The 27,179-nt window shown below is 36.6% G+C and overlaps 1 protein-coding gene across 1 annotated transcript in view; it reads left to right on the top strand.

The window, feature by feature from the left end:
- Positions 1-26,413, top strand: part of pms1 (PMS1 homolog 1, mismatch repair system component) — a 36,266-nt gene extending 9,853 nt beyond the window's left edge. The window contains exons 7-13 of the mRNA XM_052148698.1: positions 11,192-11,314; positions 11,907-12,056; positions 12,341-13,140; positions 18,106-18,585; positions 18,942-19,072; positions 24,740-24,900; positions 26,112-26,413. Of these exons, the coding sequence (XP_052004658.1) occupies positions 11,192-11,314; positions 11,907-12,056; positions 12,341-13,140; positions 18,106-18,585; positions 18,942-19,072; positions 24,740-24,900; positions 26,112-26,309 (2,043 nt within the window). The 3' untranslated portion in view covers positions 26,310-26,413. The remainder of the gene's footprint in view (positions 1-11,191; positions 11,315-11,906; positions 12,057-12,340; positions 13,141-18,105; positions 18,586-18,941; positions 19,073-24,739; positions 24,901-26,111) is intronic.
- Positions 26,414-27,179: the final 766 nt, after the last annotated feature.

Here is a 27,179-nt window from a genome sequence, read left to right as displayed (position 1 = left end):
TCTTTATACATCAGGTTCCCGTGGTTATGCAAAACCTGGAAACATCAGGGAAGTTTAAATTGGCCTGGCCTAGAAAAGCCATGCAAATTAATAAAATCTTAAGGCATGGATATTTGGGTAATGAATATACATTTTTCTAGTTGTGCTTTAAATTTTTTTATTGCCAAGGCATTTCTCTTATGTAGAGTAAAACTGATGCTATCAAGTCATAATGATGTCACTTATGTTCTCTTCAATGATTTGGTGGAACTGGATTACCAGTCTGTCTAAATGATTCATTATAAGATTTGAATCAAAATTATTTAAACAATCAGGAACAACTGGAATCAAATTTGAACATCTGGTCAACCTGGGAACCTTGTAATCATTTTGAGAGCTAAAGAGTATTTTTTTTTGTAAACATTATGTAGGGTGTAGAATTTCATGACACACCATACTCAAAAGGTACTTGCACCTTTGAAATGATCATTTACCATGTGCCGTTTCACTCACAGTGGTCAGTGAAGGATCACATTACAATTTTAAGCATTGGCCAAATGCTGCAAACTTTGCGACAAATGCAGCAATGAATTAAAGGTCCCCGCAGGGACTGCAGTGCACTCGGTGAAAGGGCCTCCGAGGAACATAACCTGCCTGTTTTGGCCAGAGACCACAATCACACTCCTCTGACACCAATATAATACACTGCTGCAAACATGTGCTCAAGCAACAAGATATGTGACATATAGATATACTATTCTGCATTGGTAAAAGCTGAAGGGCAGCAGAGCTGGGTTTCAGCCCATGTTGGTGACATTTCTCTCTCACATTTACAAAGACATACATAAAAGATTTAAAGGGAATGTTCACCTAAAACTGAAAATTTGGTCATAATTTACTCACCGTCATGTTGTTCCAAATATGCATTACTTTATTTCTTCTGTGGAACACACATAAAAACTGTGTTCAGCAGAAGATAGAAAGTAACATTCTGCCAAGCATGTCCTTTTATGTTCATAGTCATACAGTTTTTGAACAACATGAGTAAATTATGACAGAATTGGCCTTTTTTGGTGAACTATCCCTTTAATGTTTGCTGAGGCGTTTTTAATGGAGCATCTGGGCTGCATATGTTTTGCCTTGTTTGCAACAGGTGTAACATGCTCACTGCCTAATGTGCTTCTCTACGCTAATACTGCTTTACTAATCTTGAGTCTCATAGTTTATCATTCCTACAATGCAATAGTTTCTCAACCCCATGCTATGTTTCTTAATATTTAGGGTAAAATATTACACTCACAATTTTTTAATCTTATGAGTAGGTATTATCACAGTTAAGCGCAACTAGGAGTAAAATTTTAATAGTTTGAGCGGATGTGCAATGCACTAACTTCTAAAATGAAAAACTGGTATTTTTGTTTTAAATATTTCAGGTGTTTAATTTTGTTTGAATTTTGTCAAAATGTTTCAAAACATGTTTTCTTACAAACAATGTTTTAATTGGTTTAATACGTTTTTTCCTATGTCCTCCAATATCCTTCCAACAAAAGCCAGTTCCTCAATGACATAATCATTCCATTAGATAATATTTGGTGGGAAAACAACAGAACAAAAATCATTAAGTATTAGCAACACTGGGGCCTGGGTAGCTCAGCAAGTATTAATGCTGACTACCACCCCTGGAGTCGCAAGTTCGAATCCAGAGTGTGCTGAGTGACTCCAGCCATGTCTCCTAAGGAACCAAATTGGCCCGGTTGCTAGGGAGGGTAGAGTCACATGGGGTAACCTCATCGTGGTCATGATTAGTGGTTCTTGCTCTCAATGGGTGGCATGCTAAGATGTGTGTGGATCACAGAGAATAGCATGAGTCTCCACATGCTGGGAGTCTCTGCGGTGTCAGCACAACGAGCCACGTGATGAGATGCGTGGATTGACGTCTCAGAAGCGGAAGCAACTGAGACTTGTCCTCTGTCACCCAGATTGAGGTGAGTAACCGCACCACCACGAGGACCTACTGAGTAGTGGAAATTGGGCATGCTAAATTTGGGAGAAAAGGGATGAAAAAAAGTATTAGCTGCACTGAATATCAGATCACGCTCTTCTTCTGAGGTAAATTCACAGTGTGTCCTCTTCCAAAACTGAGCTCAAACTGGAAAGACTGTACCTCTCATTGGTTTTATACAGATTACACAATCAGAATAATTGTTATCAGAAAAATTGGTTCATTTAAAAGTAGACAATTCAAGCTTTCTATAGACATATTTCTCATGTCTGCGAGGCAAGTATACGCTGAGTTTCGGTTCATTTTTGTGACACACTTTAGACAGAAGTTCACGGAGAACGACAGCGAAAAGCGCATCCTGTATGATTTCTTTATTTTACAAAACCACAAAATGTTGCTGTTATTGTGAGTGTACACAAATAAAAGTAAACCCTTTATAGTTTCGAATGATGTCTTACTCTTATCTGTATGAAAAGATGAAGTAATCCTTTCTGCTGATATCAGGAAAAAAGTCAGGAGATCGTGCCGGCACCTCTGGTGCACAATGCTATTTTGAGCAAACACCTGATTAGCTTGCTTGTTGTTAAGCTTAATGGAGGGCTATTGCCTGAGTTCTGCTGGCTTTATGGTGATATTTTTTTTTTTTTTATTATAGTGGTTTAATTTCACAGGAGTGGCAAACATTGTTGAAGTTTAGGGCAAACATTATCCTTACCCTGAGAGTCAGAGGCTCATAATTCTCTATGTAGGAAAAACCCTGGAATATAATAGTCCTTCACATAGCACTTAAATAAACAAGTCATATATCAATTGAAAGCTCTCATTCTCAGGAAGGTAACTCTACAGTAGAGCCTGACCGATATGGGATTTTTGAGACAAATACCGATAAAGATTTTAGAGGGGGGAAATTCACAGATTACCGATATGATGGCCGATATAGATACTTTTTGAGCTGGAATGAAAACAGACCATTTCTATGTGGATTGTGCACCGAGTTTGCAACGATATGACTAAAGGTACTCTGAAGGCTGCTTTCTTAAACAAATATTTGTATCAAAGAATATTTGATATTATTATTATTATTATTATTATTATTATACATTGTCAATAAATTCTAGAAATGAACACTAAGAAAATAAAGAATAAATACAAATAAAATAAATGGCAAAATAAACATCAGTACTGTTTAGTATCAGTCAAATGCTGACCATTAAAATAAAGAATAAATAAAAATAAATAAATAGCTAAATAATTATCAGTACTGTTTAGTATGTCAATTGCTGACCATTAAAATAAAGAATAAATAAAAATAAAATAAATAGCTAAATAAACATCAGTACTGTTTGTTTAGTATCACTCAAATTACTATATTGGGGGGCCTGGGTATCTCAGTGGGTAAAGACGCTGGCTACCACCCCTGGAGTTCGCTAGTTTGAAACCCAGGGCATGCTGAGTAACTCCAGCCAGGTCTCCTAAACAACCAAATTGGCCCGGTTGCTAGGGAGTGTAGATTCACATGGGGTAACCTCCTCATGGTCACTATAATGGGGCGTGTGGTGAGTTGGGCGTGGATGCCGCGGTGGATTGGGTGAAGCCTCCACATGCACTATGTCTATGTGGCAATGCACTCAACAAGCCACGTGATAAGAAGCGCGGGTTGACGGTCTCAGACGTGGAGGAAGCTGGGATTCGTCCTCCGCCACCGAATCGCTACTCCACCACGAGGACTTAAAAGCACATTGGGAATTGGGTATGCCAAATTGGGAGAAAAAGATAAATGTCATTAAAAAATGACTAGTAAATAATAAATAAAAAATGCTGACTATATTAATACTGTAGCGGTGTAACAACGTATTCTGCTATACAAGTTCAGGTGAAACTTTCAATAGTGGAATATCAGACATTTAAATATTACATTTTATAAATGCAATGACTGGAATTGTTTGGTTGAAACAACAAGTACCAAACTGTGAATCCTGAACAAAACAGGTTGGTGAATACATGTTTACACATTAGCTTCCACCCAACTGACAACCAAAGAAAGTAGCTACATGGTTAGCTAGTTAGCTATAAGCTTGTTGTCATGGAGAGTAAAAGATAGACTAGCATTGCGTCTCACCAATTAGGTAACAACGTAGCATGAAATCAACACTCAACAGACACAATCCAGCACCACACTGTGTTCTGCTGAGCTGCAAAAAGATGCTCTGATGTTTACCTTTCAATCTGCTACATTACTGACTGAACTGACAAACTAGCTGGCTAACAGCAAAAAGGAGTGACACGGTTGTCAGGGACAGGGTTAACGTTATATTAGTTATATTGAAAAGGGAAAATGATGGGGTAATTTTATATTAATTTTCCAGTATGTATTTCACAAACTAGTTAACAACTTACCGAGATGACACTGCTCAACGCCACACCGCTTAACTCAAGTCACTGTCAGCTCAGAGTCAGCTATGTAAACAATGCAGTCGGAGTGTGCTCTGCTGGACAAACTATGTTATGACACCAATTCTAAAGCATTGTTTTCTGCATTATATATCCTAAAACTAAATTTCATATCGGTAAACATGTACGCCGATACGATATATCAGTGAAAGGCTAATATCGGCCGATAATATATCGGTCAGGCACTAATGTACAGTATTATTTTGTTGCCATAATACCACAGTTTGAATTATTTTCAAAAGTATCACAAAGTCAAATTTTATTCCGGGAAGGCATAAAATTCAAACGTTGTTTTCTGTGCTGACCACTGATCTATAAGCCTCAAATAGCCTCAAACTTTATATCAAATCTTACCTTGGGTTGTTAGGTTTAAGTTATTAAAAAATTACTTGATATTTGCGAGTTTGCTTGGGTGAATAATCCAATTTTGTGTCATATATTTATATGAAAGTTCAGTAGAAAAAGTATGCGAAACAAATCATCAGCAAAATAGGATATCATCTGTTGATGATGAAATGTTACTTACACATCGTTGTAGTGCTGAGCACTATGACCCAAAATCTGTATCATGGTATTTTTTAAGATTCTGGCGGTTTCACAGTATATCACAGTATTTATGTTTGGGCCTGTATATAGGTTTATAGTGGCTTATTTTACTGTCAGGACATAGACATACATAGAATATAAAAACATTATAATGTCATATACTGAAGGCTTTGATAACTATAGGGTTTGTGGTAAGACATACGGTAAGACAGTCCACGAATCCAGTGTTTTAATCATTGCTCTGAACCAGTCTTCCTCGACTGTCTGTAGCGGGACCATGTCTTGCATAGGTGGATTGTTATTGTGTTCGTAATGTCATTCCACCGCTTGCTTTTCCTGTCATATACAGTGCCTAAACAATTGCCTCTTCGTGCAAAGTCTGACCTTTTGGCTTCACTGTTTCACTGACACAGAATTGAAATGTCATGCTTTTAAACTTCAGAAATAAAAAAGATTGTTTTTAATTGTTTATCATAAAATTGTAAACGTATACAATGTTATTTATGAATTATTGCAGTCGTTTCTTAAACTTTAGGGGGTTATCTGTAAAATGAGACAATTTTTATGAAATTAGTCCACTGTAAGTATGAACTGGGATGTTTTAAATTTGAGTGTGAACATTTTCAGGCAGCAGCCCAAAAATCCTGCTGAGCATAAGAGATTAAGGAAATAAAGTTGAATAAACTGATACATTTATGTATATCTAACAAGAGTTTTCTAGTTGTGCTGATATAAAATGACTAAGTTGAATTTACTTAAAAAGTATGATGCAACATTTGTTTCAGTTGATAAATTATCTGATGTTTTGTGGTATAACTTTGTTTACTTTTAAATCAAAATCTAAAAAGATGGTTAAAATATATAAAAATAACTTCAGGTTGATGTCCTCATTTAATATTTAATTTAACTCTCAATCCCTCTCAAAAAGCTAACTTTATGTCTTTATTTGCATCCTGTTAATTTGATTGCCATTGTGTAAATAAACAAGTTACAAATTAATATTGTTAAGTGTATGAGCTTAAGCGGAACATACAAGTCTGGAATACCCATTAGAAATACTGCTTTAAATTAAACACAAGCATATTCATGTTTTAAAATTTTCAGAAAGGATCCAGCCTGCTTTCTCTTTTTTTTGTGGTCTTTTTGTGTGCTTTAGAAAGCTACCTTCAAATGCAGCAATTGACCTTCTCCACTTTCTTCAGCAATGACACACTTATCTCCCCTTCTTTCAGCAAAAGCTCTCCTATCACAGAATATTCCTCTTGTTCTATAATTACATCCCCTGTTTTGAGGAACTGTATAGGTCATACAGTACATGCATGACATGGTGATTCTTATTCAGGCATTTGGCCTGATCTCATCACTGCCCTGTTGGAGAGGATGCTATTGTTGGTGCACACATGGTGTCCTACTTTGATATATGAAGCTGATGGAGAATGCACAATGCTAGCATTGTCTATATTTGCTGGCTCGTTTATGAGTGATTTATTCATGTTAAGTGTCCTCTTACAAAATACGCTTTAAGTAGAGACGTACGGTTTATATAGGGTCCCTTCTTGCATTTTGCATTTGTGTAGGAATAATTCTCTGTAGGCACACTTCAGAATTTGGCTCTGTCAGATCTTGGCAGCTCGCTCCTCTCCTGCTGAACGTATAACAGAACACATTGCATATACAGCGACACTCAAGGATGGATTTGGCTGAGTCTTGCCAATGTTCTGTAAAGCCATGTGTCAGATGAGAATGCATCTTTGCTCAGCATGCCATTTATTAGTTGTTAGTCATCTTAGCATTCTAGGAATTGGTGAGTTTTACCAGGAGTTAATTTATGGCCTTGAGAGGAGGGTCTGTTAGAGTAATCAGTCATTAGCTGCACACTTATCATCAGGTTAAGAACGATGCCAAGACCATCGCAAACCCTTCACCCCACCCCCCCGATGTCATGCAGACCTGACAGATTTTGCCATTTGACTTGTGTCTAAATCTTACACAGTCCCCTGGCTCTTTCGACATTATGAGAATAGGGACAGTAGATATGACTTGTTAAGCTTAACATCTGCCTTCATTTAGAACGTCTCTTCTTGAAATGAAAATTATAATTATAAGGGAAGCACATCTTATTCCTATTGCTCATCATAACTTTTCTAAAAACCTAGCATGAATATTAAAGTTTGGCATGCAAATTGTCCTGCACCTGCACCATGAGAATTAGACTGTAAGTACCAGTGGTGGGCAGTGCATTTTTATTCTAGGCCTTCAGTGCGATTCATGCCATTTAAGAAAACACTGTTTCACAATGAATAAGGCACCCTAAGCCTATGGACATCATACATTACATTGCAGTCAACTAATAATACCAATTAACATTTTTAAACCACGCAAACTTACAAAAGTCAAAACCAAGGAGGCCTATAATACCAGGAAAACTCTATCTTATAATATTTGCTAGATATTTAGTTTCGTGAGGGTAGGCGGTTACTTTTCAAAACTTGAACCGACACTGCATGCTCCAGCCAGCCTAAGTTACACTTAGAAAACTCCTGATGTTGCAATAACAATACAAAAAGCACTTACCAATTAGCTTGAAGTGAAAATCAGCCCTATTGCTATTTTTATGTAGAGGAATTAGGAGTGGAAAGTGATTAAAAATACATGAGCAATAAGTTGAATGAGAATGAAAGTATGAAAAAATATTGATTTATTTGGCATGTTAGGTTAAGCCTTCTCTGCTGGCCCTGAGAATTTGCCACATAGTAAGTACATGAAAGGCCATTAGTATTATTCAACAATTTATGCAAACAATACACAGTGACATCAACACTGTAAAGTGACTAAAATGTAAAAATATAGTTATTACATACACTGGTGGCCAAAAGTTTGGAATAATGTACAGATTTTGCTCTTATGGAAATAAATTGGTACTTTTTTCACTAAAGTGTTCTTCAACTAATCACAATGTAAAGTCAGGACAATAATAAAGTGAAAAATTACAATGTGAAAACAATTTTCAGAACTTCTTAAACTACTACAAAACAATCCTCTATGTGCAGCAATGACAGCTTTGTCCTAACCCTTTGCAGATCCTTGGCATTCTAGATGTCAGTTTGACCAGATACTCCGGTGACATTTCACCCCACTCTTCCTGGAGCACTTGCCATAGATGTGGCTGTCTTGTTGGGCACTTCTCACACACCTTACAGTCTAGCTGATCCCACAAAAACTCACTGGGGTTAAGATCCATTACACTCTTTTACAATTATCTGTTGTCCAATGTCTGTTTCTTTGCCCAGTCTAAACTTTTGTTTTGGTTTTTCAAAAATGCCTTTTTCTTTGCAATTCTTCCCATAAGGCCTGCACCTCTGAGTCTTCTCTATTCTGTTGTACATGAAACTGGTGTTGAGCAGGTAGAATTCAATGAAGCTGTCAGCTGAGGACATGTGAGGCGTCTATTTCTCAAACTAGAGACTGATGTATTTATAATTTTGTTTAGTTGTACACCTGGGCCTTCCACATCTCTTTGTGCCAGTTGTCCTTTGTCTTTGAATACTGTAGTGTACACCTTTGTATGACATCTTCAGTATTGTATAGCCTTGATTCATCAAACAAATGATTGACTGATGAGTTTCTAGAAAAATCTTTTTTTTTTTTTTATTTTTGCCATTTTTGACCTAATATTGACCTTAAGACATGCCAGTCTAATAAAAACACGAGGATGTTAAGCTTCATTTAACAAACTAAATAGCTTTCAGCTGTGTTTGATATAATGGCAAGTGATTTTCTAGTACCAAATTAGCAATTTAGCATGATTACTCAAGGATAATGTTTTAGAGTGATGGCTGCTGGAAATGGAGCCTGTCTAGATTTGATCAAAAGTGACTTTTTCAAATGGTGATAGTGCTGCTTTTTACATCAGTAATGTCCTGACTAGGGTTGCAACGGTATGAGATTTTCATGGTATGATAACCGTCTCAGAAAATATCAAATTTTAATGGTATCATGGTATTACACAATTATTATTATCAGTTACAACGACATTAAAGGTGTGAAAACAGATTATTTTTTTTTTGGAACCATTTTTTTTTTTTTATTGAAGTCTCCCTTTTGAAAATAAATAGAAAAATTAAGAAAGCTAACAGAATTATAATAATAAACCGAATTATATATGATAAAAATATAGAATGTAACTATAACATGTTAGTTTACATGTTAGCATAGCATGTTAAATTAACTACTAAATGAAAAATAACATCAGCTGTGTGAGCTTTATAGTAATGTCGTTTGATTATTAATAATTAACATATACTGTAGGTGTGCGACAGTGCAGCCAGACTGCTCCTGTCTGAACTGGTTTTGCTTCAGGACAGATTATACATTTAAAAATCAAGTGGCGACACACCATAGTAAAAACTTAACCTGTATTTAATGTATCCTGGGTCGCATTTCCTTTTATGTTGTATAGTTTTGTTCATGGTTTTCAAGGACAAGTACATGCATCAAGTGACTTTATTTTTGTTGTTGACATCAACAACAAAGGCGACAGGTAGTTTTCTCTCCCCCCTTTTAAAAATTGATGAGCATATTTACTTTTTGATCCCATTATTATCCCATTTGTTACCAAATTTCAAAGACATTTCAAACAGAACATGCATATTAAACAGGAGGAAAGGCTCCTCATTATCATGGTTAGGTCAGTGTAGCTAGTCTTAAATAATAGTAATAATAATAACAAATTATTATATTAATGAAAAAACAAGTACTAGCTGAAACACATCTTGAAACTTGAACTACAACTGCCATGAAACTGTTATACCGCTGCAACCCTGGACTATAGTTTGTGATCAGTTGAATGCCACATTGGTGAATTTAAGTACCAATTTCCTTCCAAAACAGCAAAATCTATACATTATTATTATTAAACTTTTTGCTGCCAGTGAAATATATATATTTTTTATTATTTATTTGTACTTATTGATTTACTAGGCTTAATATTATGTTAGCAAATAAGTTTCTATCATCCTTTAATCATAAAATTATCCCCTTTTTGCCATATGTTTTATTTACAATTGTAATAACAAGTGCCCTCTTTGAGTTTTCTCTAAATGCTGTAAGGGTTACAGTTTTTCTGAGTAGATCAATAGCGTTATGGAACACTGGTTTCAGACTTTAGCAGTTTTTGCACTGTGGCCGAGATCCTTTGAAAATGGAAGAGTTGGGGATAATAACCCCATTCAGTGCTTGAAACAGGAAAGGACTGGGCCACCTATGCCACCGTAATTGACAAATGTGGCAATGTATAGAGAACATAAGTGGTTATTGTGAAAGTCACAATACCCCTGATTATAAAGTTTGTCAGAGACTCCAATTAAAATGTCCTCTTGCCAGCCAACTGCTGTGCTTGTTAATTCCCAATTGTGAGCTCAAGCATTACAATCTAGTGCTAGATCTCTGAGTAATTTGGAGCCGTTTCTCATTCTGCCACTTCGCCGGTGCTGCATTTAGCTAACAGAAACTGTTTTCATTGCAGATTTTAGTAGCTTGCCCACTCCATAGTTAGATGACAAATGGGTTCTGATAGCACAGAGAAATCTTAATTGGTTACTGAAAAGCAGACTAAAGGGCAATAGTGTGTAATTTAGTTTGTCTTGGAAAAAGTTCATGGAAGCCTTAATGTGCTCTGAAAATTAATGAGTACGGGATGTGGCGGGGAAGGGGAAATTAAATAATATCTTAAAGGGATATTTCACCCCATATCGAAAGTTCTGTCATTATTTACTCGCACTCAGTTTTGTCCGTGGAACAAGGGACAAAAAAGGGGATGTTAGGCAGAATGTTAAGGACTGACAACCTCATTTAGCATTCACTTTCATTGAATGGAAAGAGATGCATCAAAAGTTAACAGTGACTGATGCTAACATTCTGCATCTTTTTGTGTTCCACAAAAGAAAGAAAGTAAAACAAGTTTGGAATGACATGTGGTAGAGGAATGATGACAGAATTTTCATTTTTGGGTGTTCATTTTTCATTTAAAATAAACCATATTTGACATGGTGAATACTTGCTTTTGGCAAGATCTTCTTGATACAAAATGGACAATACGAATGTGTTAAAACCCTTTTTCTAACCTGGGAATAATATTCATATTTTACTCTTGGTTTTGTATGTTCTGTGTTTATAGCTTGAAGTGATTTTGATAAACCATTAATTTTTTCACAGATTGTCATCGACGGGTTCCTTCCTAAGCCGGCCTCAGATTTTAATATTACAAGCTCCTCTTCACCTGATAAAACATTCATTTTTGTAAATAGTCGGCCTGTACATCTCAAAGAAATACTTAAGGTAAAGGAACTGTCATACATATATAAATGTATTTACACATTAATTATTTGCATGTATTATACTTTGTGGGTGCATATATTTGCAATGTTGCAATTTTCTATTAATGTTAAATTTAATGTTTCTAATTTGTTTAATGACATTCTAGCTGTAAAGCATTTGTATAGAGCAGTTTTATTTAGTGACCTTAGTTTTGGAATTTTCTCAATGGGAATTTAAAGAAAATTATTCAATAAATGTAAAGTTTTGATCCATGAACCAACCAACCAGGTCTGAGATGAATAACAACAAAACAAAGTTGATCTGAAACACCCATATGTTCTCATTTGAAAGGTATATATTATTGTTCAAAATACATTTCTCTAAAGCAAAAATGAATGAGCTTTTACTTCTGTAGCCCTACTATTGACCCAAAGCTTGAACATTCATCGCAGATTACTGACATCTTTATTTTTGTTCTTAGCAGAGGCTTTTTTTAGTGACTTTCAAAGCAACTTAAAGTATTAAGTGCACAAATTTGTAATTTGACAATTGAAACATGTAAACAGACTAGAAGTACTCGCAATCTTCTTTTCTCTGTATGTTTTCCTTGCAGCTTGTCAAGCAATACTACACCAGTGCTCATTCTAATAATGAATCTATAAACCGCCGGTATCCCCATTTAATGATGAACATCACCATTCCTGCCTCAAGTGAAGATGTTAACTTGACTCCAGACAAAACCGAAGTGATGCTACAGAATAAGGTAAAATTCAGTTCAGATTTCTTTACTTACAGTTATTAAAATAAGGGTGCCTACACGTGCTGTGTCAGGGAACGCTGCAATACCATTGATTTCAGGGAATTTGCAAAAATGTAATCAAGGGAAAACATAACAGTTTGTGAAAGTGACCAAAAGTTGAGAAATACTTGTGTTGCAACGCACTCTGACATTGGCTCTGAGAATGAATCTAGCTGTGCTTTAGGAAATCCAATTCACTGTTTTCTCAGTTGATTTTGAACTGGCATTTTAACACGTTTTTTTACCAGGAAGAAGTGCTCTTGGCAGTTGAGACTATGTTGATCTCCTTGTATGGGTCTTTCTCCGTTGGTGATGATAATCCTCAAAAATCCTCCAAAGCTGTCCAAATTCAACAAATGGATTGCACTGATAAGGGCGAGACTAGTGTAATTATACCTACACCTACTACAGATATTAGTTTGATGGACCCACCAGAACTGCTCGAACATTCTTTCACAATTCCAAATAAACAAGACAGCGAGCTATCTTTGAGCAACACTGCAAACACCAGCTCCTCCTCATCTTCAGAGGATTGGGTAATCAACAGAAGCTCAAGTGATTTTGACAGTATTAATTTCTCATTAACTGCTGACGATGTTGTAATGAACTCTACTGCTGTTCTTAACTGTAACTCCCCAAACCCCTCTAAGAGTAACAGTGACCATGGTCAAGAGAGTGAAGTTTCTGCTGAGAGATGGAGCACAGGTAGGGCCTTCTCAAATCAAACCACAGGTGAGTGTCTAGAACCTGTAAAACTCCATGTCCCAATAACAAATCAAGAAAGTGAAACAACTGCAAGTGGGTCTACAAGTAAGGGGGCCAGCCCATCCAAGAGGCCTTCCAATGTGATAATGGAGAAAATGGCTAAGCTGACAGCCTACGACCTGATCAGCAACCGTTCGGTGCGTCAGCCCTCGTCTGCCTTTTCACTATTTGAGAAGGACACAAGATCGCTCGTCCTCCAGGAGAACCCAAGAGCCAGTCTGCAGGATGTCACCTCTTTGGTGAGAGAGAGATGGGAAAGCCTCGGGGAGGAAGAGCGAAAAAAGTAAGTTTCCAGAATTCACCCTCGAAGTTGCTGTTTCCAGTTGTTGTGATTCACTTTCTCCGTGTAGAAAGAGATAAATTGACCTGCCAGTGGCATGTATAAAATATGGATTGGAAAATCTTATCCTGGCTTGTTCGTGTTGCTACCCAATGGAAGAATTGTTGCTTATTATATTCCTGTTTTCCATTGTAAAAGAGGTATTCTATTTTCCAAAGAATGCCATGCCTTTCAGTGCCCTGCAGCCTCTGATGCGAACAATCTGGTTCATTCTCTACCAGATGAAGTCCATATCTGACAAATTTATTGGTTGTTTATGAGCTCTAAAAATACTCAAATTTGTGTAATCTTTTTTTTTTTTTTTTTAACACACCAACTCATTCTTTATATATGTCAGTATATAAGGCTTTTCTCTCTCTCTATCATTTGATAATCGTTTGAGTAATTACAACTGCCATGATCAAAAGAAAATGTACACAAACTTTTTTTTTTCGCTAAATTCTGTTTAGCGACTGCTTTCTGCGGAAGGTAATATTGTGACTTTATTTGCACTGGGCAAAAAAAGTTATTTTTAATAAAGAGCAATCTATACTAAACCTTATTTGCATAAAAAGGAGGTATGTTTGTGCTGAAAGAATAACAGTGAGTGCATTTACAGACAAAATCTTCGTATTCATAAGCAAAAGATTATCGGCACGTCTATTAACCTTATTTCGCATTGCACCTTTATCAGTGTTCTTAAAGGAATAGTTCAAACAAAAAGAAAAATTTCAGACTAGTCAACGTCACTATTACTACATTTTTGCAAACTGATGTTTATGTTCCGAATTCTACGTTTCGTCGCAGTTTCCTGGTGAAATGAACACTAGAACTCTAGGGTTGCTACAACATCTGTGCGTTTCATTCACTTTCACACAAATCACGACTATAACAGCTGATTATTGACTTAGTAAAAACCAAAAAGTATTTTTCACAATATTACTTGCACACTGCTGTTATTATATCGAAACCCTTTTTTTTTTTTTTACTATAACTCATCATTTGAAAAGCGTTACATTTTAACAATTGTATTACAGTCTTAATTACAGACAAAGTCATCAGGCACAGTTTTTTGTGCTTAAATGCTTTATGTAAATGAGCCACAATGGTTTAGTGAATTCACCCCTTAATTTCGCTCCCTCCCGGATAAATTGTTTCAATTACAACATGCCTTGTCAGCATAATTAAATGAATGGAAAGTGCATACTGGCACATATGTAATGTATGGAAAAAGACATCTGTTTGAATCCTGTTTTGCATTACTGCTGTCTTAAACATGAAATAGGCCTTATCAAGTACTTTGCCAGTACTTTGTCCTTTTTTCCAGCACCCATAGAGTAGCACACACTTCTAATACCATATTTGCATAAATCCATATAACGTGGGTCTATCACATATGGGCACGCTGAGCAAAAAACTTGTTGTCATGGATTTTTTGGGGGGAGGGAGTTCATGAGTTGTGCAGGTTGAGCAGATCCATGCTTGTTATATTTTGGTTGCAGTGGTCTGATGCAGCAATAAAGTAGCTGGCATCGATCCAGAAACTCTATATGAACTTGGTTTACATCCAAAGTGCCCACACCGAGGGAGCATTGCTTTCTTATTGCACAGTTTATGTGCGTATGAATTCCAGGCTTAGAATGCAAACAGTGCTCCCTGAATGGCTTTCATCATGCATTCACAAAGTGTACACAGAGGTCCATATCAGGAGGGGCGAGCAGTAGCTAAGAGTATAGCATCTTAATTTTCTATGTGCTATTTCCATACTGCTTGTATCATGATTATGGCTGGAGATATTATGGCTTGCTCAATTAATGTTATGTTTTGAAGCTGCAGGTCATAGCTCTGACAACCTACCTGAGATTTGATGCTATCACCTTATGTTGTTATTGTATTTATTGCTGAATAACGCAAGTTTCGTATAAACGCACAAGCCTCTTTGAATGAGCTTCTCATAGTGCTTTTCAGTGCCAGTCCTAGCCTTTTGGTGGCCCTAAGCAAAATGTTATTTTGGGGGTCCTCATCAGTATGTTCATATCACTACTTCTAATGTCTTTGAGAGTGTACGAGCCCCCGGGCAACTTGCTTAGTTTCCCAATGGACTGAAATGTTCATTTAAAATAGATTTTGTGTTCAGCATAAAAAATAAAGTCACCCGGGTTTGTAACAACATGAGAGTGTGTAAATTATTACATAATTTAAATTTTTGGGTAAACTATTCCTTTAAATGTCACCCAGAAATTCCTTTAATACATTGTTACTGTTCAAACTGCAAACTAAAGTCCCAAAGCCCTCAGCCACCCATTTCAGTGAACATGGCAGGGAATACCCTCTGGCTTCAACCTTCTGCTCCATTATGAAATCATTTATCTCCCCCATTGGCCTCTTATTGCTTAGCTCTTGCTTTCAGCACATTTCATGCCTGCCTCTTGAATGCTGTTGTTTCATCAGCATGTTGAATTGCATCTTTCTCTTGTACCCAAGCTGTATGCTCAGGAACCATACAGTGCACTTGAAATAGTGCCCGGTCCATTGTACAGTAGCAAGCTCCATGCAATGGCACAGCTGTTAATTGGCAAGCCCATCGAGAAACTTCCAGTGAAGGGTCAGGACCGCATGATTTTTACAGGCCCTCTCCCCCCTTCCCTCCTGCTCTATGGCCCCCATCTGGTCACAGGTAGCAGATGTTTTTTATCTCGCCTGTTTCTGCACATTTTCTACACTGTGATTTACAGCAGCCCACTTAGAATCACAAGAGCAAATTGAATCAAGGTTTCTTGTGTGAATTGAGGATATTTAATTAGTCACAACTTCTGACCTCTTTGCTGAACCTCGTTCGTACACAGTCTGCAAAGTAATTGGTGCTAGATGTTCGTGTAAGAGTTGGTTACTGATTGAATTTAAATCTTTAATGCCACTTGTTTGTTATTAAGTCAAATTAGTCATGGATTTAGTTTTGCCAAACCAGCTATGCCTTTTTTTTATGTACACACTACTTGTAAAATGTTTGGAATCACCTTTCTGTTAATTATTGCTATTTACCACATTTTAGAATAAGGGTCAATAGTGTGCCACTAGTTTTGGTTCGGATCTCTACTATAATGAACATGTTTTCAATTTCTAAGATCAAAGTAATTTGATCTATAGGGCTTAAAGTAAAAAATGTCTAAGGGGTGTAACCATCTGGAGAAAGTAACATTTTTGAGTAGTCTGGAATAATTCTTTATTATTATTTCTTAAAAAATAAGCAGTGAAGCAATTTGTTGATTTTAAATAATGAATATATTTGTCCACCAAATCAAAGTCAGGTGGCGTAACCAACATGCAGGTAGCATTTTGTTGCCATGAAAGAAAACCATAAAACATAGAGGACCAATTAAGACCCTCACGAATGTGTGTGAAGTTTGTTTGTGTGTATTATTTACACACAAACAATAATATTTAGTATTTCTAATATTTAGACATTTCTGTGCATTTCTAAAATGCACATTTTGTTCTGGTCAAATGGAGTATACCTTAGAAAACTTCTTGATATAAAAAAAAAAAAATTATAATATTTGTAAAAAGTTGCCTTGGAAATTTTGTAATACCTTATACTTGATGGTTGCACCACTTGACATTTTTTTGCCCTTAAATTATTTACTAGAAAATGCTATAATAATTTTTCAAGAATGTAATCAAGATGGACACAAATATTACTTTCTTTGAACTTGCACCTGTGTTTTAAAGGGATACCCAAAAATAAACATTCTTTCATTATTTTCTCACCCTCATGACATCCAAATGTGTATGACTTTCTTTCTTCTGCAGAACACAAACAAAGATTTTTAGAAGAATATCTTGGCTCTGTAGGTCCATACAGGCAAAGGCAAAGTCTTCTGAAGCGATCCAATTTTTTTGGGGGTGAGAACAGACAAAAATGTGTCAAGAATTAGGAAGTGTAACAGAGCAAGAAATCAAGGTCATGCCTAGAGACTGCAATGGCAAGATGTGCTATAAAAAAGGATATATATAAATAAATAAATAAATAATATAATATAATATAATATTATATTTTTCACACAAAACCAATTGCATCACTTCAGAAGACATTGTTAAAACTACTGGAGTCGTATGGATTACTTTTATGATGCCTTTACGTGATATTTAGTCCTTCAGAGTTCTGGCCACCATTCACTTGCATAGTGAGGAACAACGGAGCTAAAATATTCTTCCAAACATCTTCATTTATGTTTTGCATAAGAAAAAACATTATTCACAAATGGGGTGTCCTGAGAGTGAGTAAATGATAAGATAATGTTCATTTTTGGCTGGAAAAACTACTTTGAACTACATAAAAAGAAAAAATCTCATTTTTTAAATCTTGGACAACCTTGTTTGCGTGATCAAACAATTAAATAACAAAAATGGAAAATGGGAATCATCCAAAAAATGTGAAACCAATCACAACTATCTTATATTTTCGCTTCTTTATAGTACACACACCCTTTGTCTAGATTACTGCTCTGCACGCTGTGGGCATTCTCTCAACCAACGATGTGTAAATAGTATTTAAGGAGATCCCATGTATGCTAGGCACTTGTTGACTGCTTTTCCCATTCAATTCATTCATTTAAAACCATTTTAATTTTATATAAAAATTCATAGGCACATTTTTTTGTTTACAAAACAAATATTATGCATTCAAGCCTAAGCCTTACATTTTTTTTTTAAGATCTTGAGAAACTTTAATCTAGTCAAGTGTGTCCAAACTTTTGACTGGTAGTGTAGATGGTGTTGAAAGTAGTGTTGACTACTATTACTGTTCCTCGTCCTCACAAAATCTCTCTCATCTGACCACATTTAAAAAGTTACGCAAAAAATAAAATGCTAAATGTACTACTAAGAACTGTAACAAAATACTTGCTCTTGTATCACATCCCTTTGTAGGTATGAATGCAAGGCAGAAAAGTCTCTGAAAGCCTACAACCTTCAAAGGAAAAGGGCAACAGAGGGAGGTGGCCAGTGCGGAGAGGGCAAGAAGCAGATGAGCGCAGACTCTTCATTGAACAAAGCTCAAGGCGTGAAGCGCAAGGGCCCCCTCTCCAACCAGCAGGACCTGAACAAACTCTTCTCCTCTCAGCCCTCGGGTAAAAGGAGCCCAGCCAAGTTCTCCAAACCCCTCCCGTTCAGTATTGCAACCCTCAAGCAGAGTCTTAACCTCTTCTCCTACCAGAACAGCTCAAGTGCACAGGGCCTCAGGCTTGTAAACCGCTTGGCTTCTCACGGTGCTTGGGTCGTTTTATGCGACAGAAAGCTCATGTTGTTGAACCCGTTTCGAGTGGAGGAGGCCTTGCTGTTTAAAAGACTTCTGGAGAATAATATACTTCCAGCAGTGAGGCAGCAGACCCCTGTTCAGCTGACAGATGGGTAGCACATCTCTTAGTTTTCTCTACTAATGGCACATTTTGGATGTGTACAAACCGATTTGTTTTTGTAGTTACGTTAGTGGCATTTTGAAATACAATAAAACATGCATATACATTTATGTGTTACAGAGGCTTTTTTATATAGAAAGATTTTTGATAATTATCTTTGTTTGGCTAATAAAAATGTACTGCTGAACGCAGTTGCAAATAAATTATTAAAAATGTTATTTCAAAATTCATATTTAAATTTGGATTTACAATTTAGGATTACCACAATATATTCACTATTTTGAATTACAAACTTTCATCACCACTCCAGTATTTGTACTTGCACACTGACACCGTTGTTTTTTCCAGGGTACTTGGTGGGCCAGAGTACATGGATGTTCTCATGAACATGGAGAAAGGCAGTCCCGGTTTAAATGGCGACACCTACTTCACTGATCCTAGGCTTGTGGCAAATGGTTTCGAGATAAGGATTATTCCAGGTAATAGTTTAAGACTTTTTTGTATCCATTCTCTGTTCATATACTTTGTTTGTCTTCGATCTTCATTTTTGGAATCAAAAGATCATGAAAAGAACATTTAATTTGTAATTAACTGATATATTTGCAAACATCTGGCCATTTTGACCCGATAATCAGAAGTATTAGGTTTCCCTTATGGCAAAATCTGTAGTTCAAAATCTACCAACTGCCTCTTTCTATCTCTCTCTCTCTCTATTTATATATATATATATATATATATATATATATATATATATATATATATATATATATATATATATATATATATATATATATATTTTGTAAAATAAATGTTCTTTTCAACATATTTGTAAATGTCATTGGCTGTCATTGAATTGTATTCTATTCATTCGTAATTATGTCGGCCATCAGCTACACTGGACTAGAGTCAGACCACTATATCAGTTTTACCGATTAAACTGTGCCGATAGTTTCTTTTTGGAACAAACAGTTATTCGCAAAAATCTATGCCAAAAGTTTTTATTTTCATCTGTGGTCAGCGCTAGATGATTTTACAGTTATTTATCCATATATTTATCTCATTGTGATCAGTTAATCTAGTGTTTTAAATTGAAGCAAGGGCATGCAAAGAGAAATACTATGTGAACACTAGGGGTGTAACTGTTCTCGGTAAAAAAAAAAGGAACCATTGGCACCGCAGTCAGTTCACCTCAAGTTTAATGACGCATATGGAGCATAAGAAAACAAAGCATAAAACAGACAGGCACAGTTACAACCTTCTCATAGGTTGCATAGTTCTGCAAGCGTTGTGTGTAGATGAAAATGACAAGTGGAGAAAACGAGCCACTGATAGAGAAGCCCCCTGCGTTTCTCCTTTCTTGGAACATTTTCTTTTTGCAGTCAATTACAACAGCAGTGGTCAATAGACCTTTACAAAACATGCACTGTTTGCAGACATCGCTCGACACGAGTGCTGTCAATAATGTGCTTGAGGGTTTATTTAAAATGCGCACGCAAGTTCTTCGTGTTTCCATGCGCGGCAGTAATCTGTTGCGAGCGTCAATATTTCGCTTTGATTAATTGCATTAAGATGCTGTAATATTAATACATCGATACATGATTAATCATTTACGCTGACATCACCCAGGGAAAGAGCCACAGGTGAGCCGAAACTGCACACACTCCCTTCCATTTTTAAGCAGGCATTCAGTGCTAATTCGGACAGACCTGAAACGATAACTAAAGAGCTTGGGGTGTTTGTGTGGGATTTCCATGTATGATTAAAATGCTCAAGCATCATTATCACAACATCCCTTCTTGTATGCATTTTAATAGGAAGGGTATTCCTTCTATAGTGATGTACAGTTTCCGAATAATGAATATGTTGAAATTAGTTTGAGGTGCTGTTTATGTTGATGCATGTAGCGTATTAGTGCAGGTATTAAGTTAAAATATTGATTTTGTAATTACAGAAAAAGTTTCGAACCAGTCTGGCCATTCTCTGTTGACCTCTTTCATCAACAAGGCATTTCCATCTGCAGAACTGCCACTATCTGGATGTTTTTTTGTTTTTGACACCATTTGGAATAAATTCTAGAGACTGTTGTTTGTGAAAATTCCAGGAGATCAGCAGTTACAGAAATACTCAAACCAGCCCATCTGGCACCAGTAATCATCCATGTGATTATCTAATTAGCCAATCGTGTGGCAGCAGTGCATAAAATCATCAGAATGGGGAAAAAATGTGATCTCAGTGAATTTGACATGGCATTATTGTTAGTGCCAGACAGACTTTATTGTATTGGCAAAATTCACTATCAGTCGACCTCTAGGCTATACTGTAGATATTGGTACTGCCATCGCCCATTTAAAAATATTATCAGTCAGTCACTACATTTAATTATCTAAAAGTCATTCAAAACTCATGTAAAAAGAATGCATTGTGACATTACATTATGATTTTTCCGTATCAGTGGTTTCGTGGAATTTGAATTAGACTTACTGTTCCATCACCTTAGACACGATTATTCAGCTTGGGGTTCTTTGGAGCCAATCAAGAAATTAAATTTTTCCATGAAATGGTCCAAGAGTGTGGTCAAAGCTTATATTTTAACCTTACACATGTATGACTTCATTTGGAACAACAGTCGACAGATGTCACATTAATTTGCAAAAGGTCATTGTCTCAAAACGAGTAGAACTACACACTACACGTAAAAGTATTGAAAGATATCAATCAGCTATCATTTTAACAAAACATTTTTTTTTTGCAGTTTTTAATCACTTTTAAATCCCTGCTATTACCCCAGAGATGATAAGTCCTGCTGTGCCTAGTGATGAAGTCATTGTTTATACAAATTGCTTAAGTGGAAAGTGCTTTGTCAGCATTTTCTTTTCCCTACACAGCTCAGTGTGGGCACACTTAATAATATGAACTTGTTTTAAAAAGAGGGGGCTTAATTCTAAGGGATTGGTCCACTTCCTATATGACTCAGCCTCTTCTTCCATTGCAAGAGCTTTTGAGATGGTCATTAAAGCTGGAGTATGTCATTGTTGCTGCAATAGTGCCACCGAACGGAATTGCAAAAATAAACGTTTTTAAAACAGCTTTCTGAATACACTCCTTGCCTGCAGTTGTTCAAACAGTCAGATAGTTCCGCCTCTAACTCACGCCATTGAGTGCACGGGCAGAGTGTGTGGAGGTAGGCAGGTACATAGTTAAACAGGCAGGCAGGCCATCCAGTCATTGGACGGGCCTTTAACGGGCCTGTGACTGCCACTGATAAAGGATTTTTTTAGTATCAGAGCACTTGATTTAATGATTGCTGTCAGGATTCAAAGAGACTTTCAACCAGTATAACAAAAAAAATATTCTGGTATAAATTGCATACTCTAGCTTTAAGTGTGTTTGAATTGCACCCAACCTTCACTCTTCATACTCATCATGTGCTGCAGAGAGGGAGAGATTCAAAAATATTTCTACTCACGGTTTGTGGGGTTTTTTTCTGTGCCAGGTTACCTTGAGAAAATATGCCTTTATTAATTCAAGGGTCATGCTGTTTAAAGGTCTCAAAGATTGTCCAATTTGATTTAACAAAGGTTGGACCCACTGGACATCGTTAATGCCACAGCTCACAAATTATTTAGAAATGTCAAACATAACAGCTTGAATAACAGGATTACTGTCAATTATTTCTGACAGAATTGCTTGTGTCTGATTAGTGAAGAGTGAAATTACCTTGTTTTCTTTAAATGTTTTCTTTTCTTGTGGTGCCTTTAATTTTCCAATAGCCTAATATAAAAACAGAAAACATTACATTTAACATTATTTTAAAACAATGGTACTCTTCTTTCTTGTGTGTTATAAGTACTCAGTAATGTTCGAAAAGCTGTGCTATAATGGGAATATTGTCAGGGCTAAAGGGTGTTGTTAGGCACATTGCACAGCAAAGTGCTTGCAACCCTTTTAGTTGCAACTATATTAAAAATATATCACTGTCTTGAGTGCCTTTATGCTTTTATAAAATGGCTACATCATTATAAAAAATACCAAGGACATAAATGTTCATTAAAACTTTTTGTGGGTCTTGGGTTATAATATATACAGTGTAGTTCGGTGAACAATTGTTTTGCGTAATAGTTGTCACTGTATATTGTACTATATTTTAACAGTACTGGAATGCTGTATTGACCAATCAGCATCCCAGACCATTTTTTAATTGCATGTAAATTAAATAATGAATTATGCCATGGCACATTTTTATAAATGTCCCAATACAACAGAGAAACATGCAACAGTTTTTCTAGGTCCTGGTGAATTGCCATTTTACATGGTAATGTTGTTCTCTTTCTAAGGAGGCTGCCATCTTATTCCTCATTTGACCTTATTTTGCCTCTTGGTTAGGGAATGCACTCCCCACTCAGCCCTGTTCCAGTAAGTATTGTGTTGGCACTGGTAAGGGTCATCATGGTTGATGCTGGCTCACTGCCCAAGCTTTTGCCAGCACAGTGGATTTGCACTTCAGTGTGGTTCTGTGGAGAAACACTGCCCTTTACGAAAGCACTTTCACCAGATTTCTATTCCTTTCAAGAGCACTTGAAGGGCATTCCACAAGGAAATGTTTCGTTTTCTGGTTCTTCAGGCTCAATATTAAATAGTGGTGCTTGCTAAGGCAAGCACCAACATTATTATTGATCGTTCTTAGGATGAGGGATTTTAACAAAATCCTTAAAGGAATATGCCGGGCTCAATAATAAGTTAAGTTCAGCTCAATCATCATCAACATTAGATTTGTCCCTCAGATCGTATTTGTAACCCATTTGGGGTTGGAGGAAAAAAATGCAACCTCTGAATTTCACACATCGCTGATTATGCAAACACTATTACTTCCTGGTTTCAACGCAGTATCTGAACCTGGGTGTACCACACTGCTGAAGCTACGCGCTTTTGGTCGTGCCACAGAGAAAGGTGAACACGTTTGAGCCGATGCATACATGTTTGATAGGTGATGCCGTGTGTCATAATGGCATAATGTGGCTGATCCTTTGGTACCAGAACTAACATGCCGATCTCCTGTGTGATTATGTTGCAAAATATGTGAGAAGATCCCATAGACTTGCCTTGAAAGATGTGTACTGAGCCAAATCTTGGGAACAGAGGATCAAATATTGACTTGGGCCAGTAAACAACAATCCAGAATACCCCAGCATTGTGGCAGCAAGCTTTACACTGGCAAGCAGCACTCACATTGTCTTAAAGTAATAGCTAATATCTTATTGACACTTGAAAACAGAGCCTGTAAACATAGGCTGTTGGAGTGTCTACCCTATAATATGTACTAAAATGTTTTTTTTTCTCCCCAATTTGAATGGCCAATTCCCCATGCGCTCTAAGTCCTCGTGGTGGCATAGTGACTCGCCTCATTCCGGGTGGCGGAGTTCGAATCTCAGTTGCCTCCGTGTCTGAGACGTGAACCCACACATCTTATCATGTGGCTTGAGTGCGTTACCGCGGAGACAGCGCGTGTGGAGGCTTAAAGCCATCCACCACGGCATTCACGAACAACTCACCATGTGCCCCACTGAGAGTGCAAACCACATTATAGCAACCACCAGGAAATTACCCATGTGACTCTACCTTACCTAGCAACTGGGCCAATATCGTTGCTTAGGAGAAATGGCTGGAGTCACTCAGCACGCCCTGGGATTCTAACTCGCGAACTCCAGGGGTGGTTGTCAACGTCTTTACTCGCTGAGCTACCCAGCCCCCCCGATATGTTCTACATTAACAATATCATTCATTTATAAGCATGGTATATCAACCCAGATTTTTAATGTCTGGGTCTCTGTTTAAAGCAGATAAGGAAGGAGAATTCGTTTAGCCTGCGCTTCCTTGATGAACTTTCCGTACATTCCACCTAGAGCAGATCTCTTGGTTGAGATGTGTCTAGGGAAGAGCAATCATCTTTAAATCATCTGTTGAAAACCTCCTACACCTTGGTTTTTCTTTCCAGCCCACAAAGACACAGTAACAGTGTAATTTGGTGCAGTGCCTGCTTGAATTGGTTTCCAACCAGCGTGTAAATCACAATATTTATTTATTATTTTTTCCTGGAGAACGTTGTACTAGGAGTTTATTAATTCTTGCACCTTGCTTATCTTGGCCAGGTTCCTCGTCTACTGAGAGGCGTGTTGAAGTGACGGGCATGGCTGACTGCATGCCTTTCTATGGGCTAGGAGACCTGAGGGAGATTCTACAGGCTGTAAAGGCCCAGGATGCAAAAACTATGGAGCAATTTAGACCGCTCAAAGTCTCAAACTACCTAAAGGTGAGCAGGCTTTTTCAATTACCAGTTTCACATCAGAGTTTCAAAAAATGAGTGCAAATGGAGTGTTTATTAATGAGATAATGACCACATTTACATGCACATACAGTATTTTTCAGATTCTTATTCTGGTTTAGGTTATGTTCTGAAAAAGACGCTTTTGCCATACCAGTGTATTTTTAGCAATTTTGCACAGTAATTTAATAAATTCTTTCATTCTTATTCATGTCCTTAACAATAACACACAAGCACAATGAACTGCAAAATGTAAGCCATTAGACAGTTACTATGCTTTCACCTTTTTTTAGATGTTATATTTATTTTTGTGTTATATTTTTATTATTTCCATTTATGTTTGTAAAAGATGTATTCTTTCTTCAAAAACATATCGACTTGTTTCTTAATTTTCACTGCTGTCTGGATCTTGTATGTCCCCAGAGCTAATTTTTATTGGACATGTGCAAATATAAATGGATATTCTAGTTATGTGTTTAACAGATCCAAAATAACAATTAAAGGAATAGTTCACCCAATAATTAAAATTTGCTGATATTTTACTCACCCTCAGGCCATCCAAGATATATATGACCTTCTTTCTTCACCAGAACAGGATTTAAGAAAAGGATCCAAGCTTTTTAGCTTCTTCCAATGCAAGTGAATGGACAGCAATATTTGACGGTCCAAAAAGCATACTACTAGCGATTCGTTTTTCACACAAAGGTATTGATTAACTTGAGAAGACATTACTTAATTGACTGTAGTCATGTGGATTACTTTGATGCTGCCTAAAAATGCTATTTGGACTGTCCATTCACTTTCATTGGATGAAGCTAAAAACCTGGAATACTTTCCTAAAAATCTTAAATTCTGTTCTGATGAAGAAAGAAAGTCCATATACATCTTGGATGGCCGAGGGTGAGTAAATTAACAGCAAATTTTCATTTTTGGGGTGAACTGTTCCTTTAATACAGGGAAATGCCAGCTGTCTTATTCAGATATCTAGAAACCGGAATATTGGCTTCAGATTATTGCAATTTGTTGAACATGTGCATCCAGAATACAACCAAGTTCCTATTAATATTGTAATACTCTTGTGCATGCAAATGTTGTCAGTGATATTTTAGTATCTTTTTAGCTGCAATTTTGGATTAATCTTTCTTTCTTTTCTTCTTCCTTCTTTCTTTCTTTCTTTCTTTTTTCTTTCTTTCTTTTAGGGTGAGGCTGTAAGACTAGCTAGACAGTTACCTGTGAACCTCTCCAGAGTAGATGTTACCAATACACTTTGCCGAATGAAACGGGAACTGAAAGAGGAAAGTCTTGTCTGTCTTCATGGAAGACCATTTTATCAAGATCTGGTTACTGTTCCTGAAACAGAGGAGGAAGCTCTCAAGATCATGTCTAGTTCTCAATAAGGACTTATATGCATGTACCATATTGAGGAATGACTGTTGTTATTTGGAATAAATATTATTTTTTCTGGATAAATAACTGTTTTCATTCTTATGATTTAAGATAAAATTGCTGATTAAAGGAGTAATGCATTCACAAAAGAACATTTTCGCCATTTACTGACTTCGTCCCAAACCTTCCAAAGATTTTCTTTCATCCATGGAACATAAAAGGACAATTTTGAATAATGTACTGGTACTGAAAGTATTTTTCTATATTGAGGGTTCCTATTGTTTATTAAAGTGAAGAATATGTATTAGGCATTTGTTCAAGTTTGCACAGCAATCAGCTGGTGTAGAATTTGGTTTCAGCCCAGGAATTGGAGCTCTACAATGTTTCATACAACCAGTCAGCATTTGCATGACCATGGTCATCTGCTGAGTGAAGGTATGTTTACGGTGGAAGACATTACCTAATTTTGAAAGCTAAGATTATTTATGCACACAACCCTCTGTAGATTTAGATAAAAAACAGGATTTACATTTCTCAATATAAGTGTTCATTGTGTGGTAACAATGTATACAAAATAGTCGCAGTAAATATTACTCTGGTCAGTACATTTAACACACCATCTAGCTTGACAGACCTTGATGTTTTTTTTTAATTTTTATGAATGATTTCATGAGTACAAAAAATTACAAATAATTTTTGAGGATGATGAATCAAGATTTTAAAACCTAAATAGTATTTTTCAGTGGGGTTAAGGGATATATTGTCTTTATTTATTGTGGGGGAAATTGTTTTGACATTACTGGTAATTAAGGAAAGGTCAAGTACCCAACTTTTAAAGTTTGGCTTGTTGACTAAAGAAAACAAGCTAAAACTACTGACCC

The sequence above is a fragment of the Xyrauchen texanus genome, chromosome 18 (assembly GCF_025860055.1).
Source record: "Xyrauchen texanus isolate HMW12.3.18 chromosome 18, RBS_HiC_50CHRs, whole genome shotgun sequence".
NCBI lineage: Eukaryota > Metazoa > Chordata > Actinopteri > Cypriniformes > Catostomidae > Xyrauchen > Xyrauchen texanus.
Note: the sequence above shows the minus strand (reverse complement) of the source record. Positions and strands in the feature narration are given on the sequence as shown.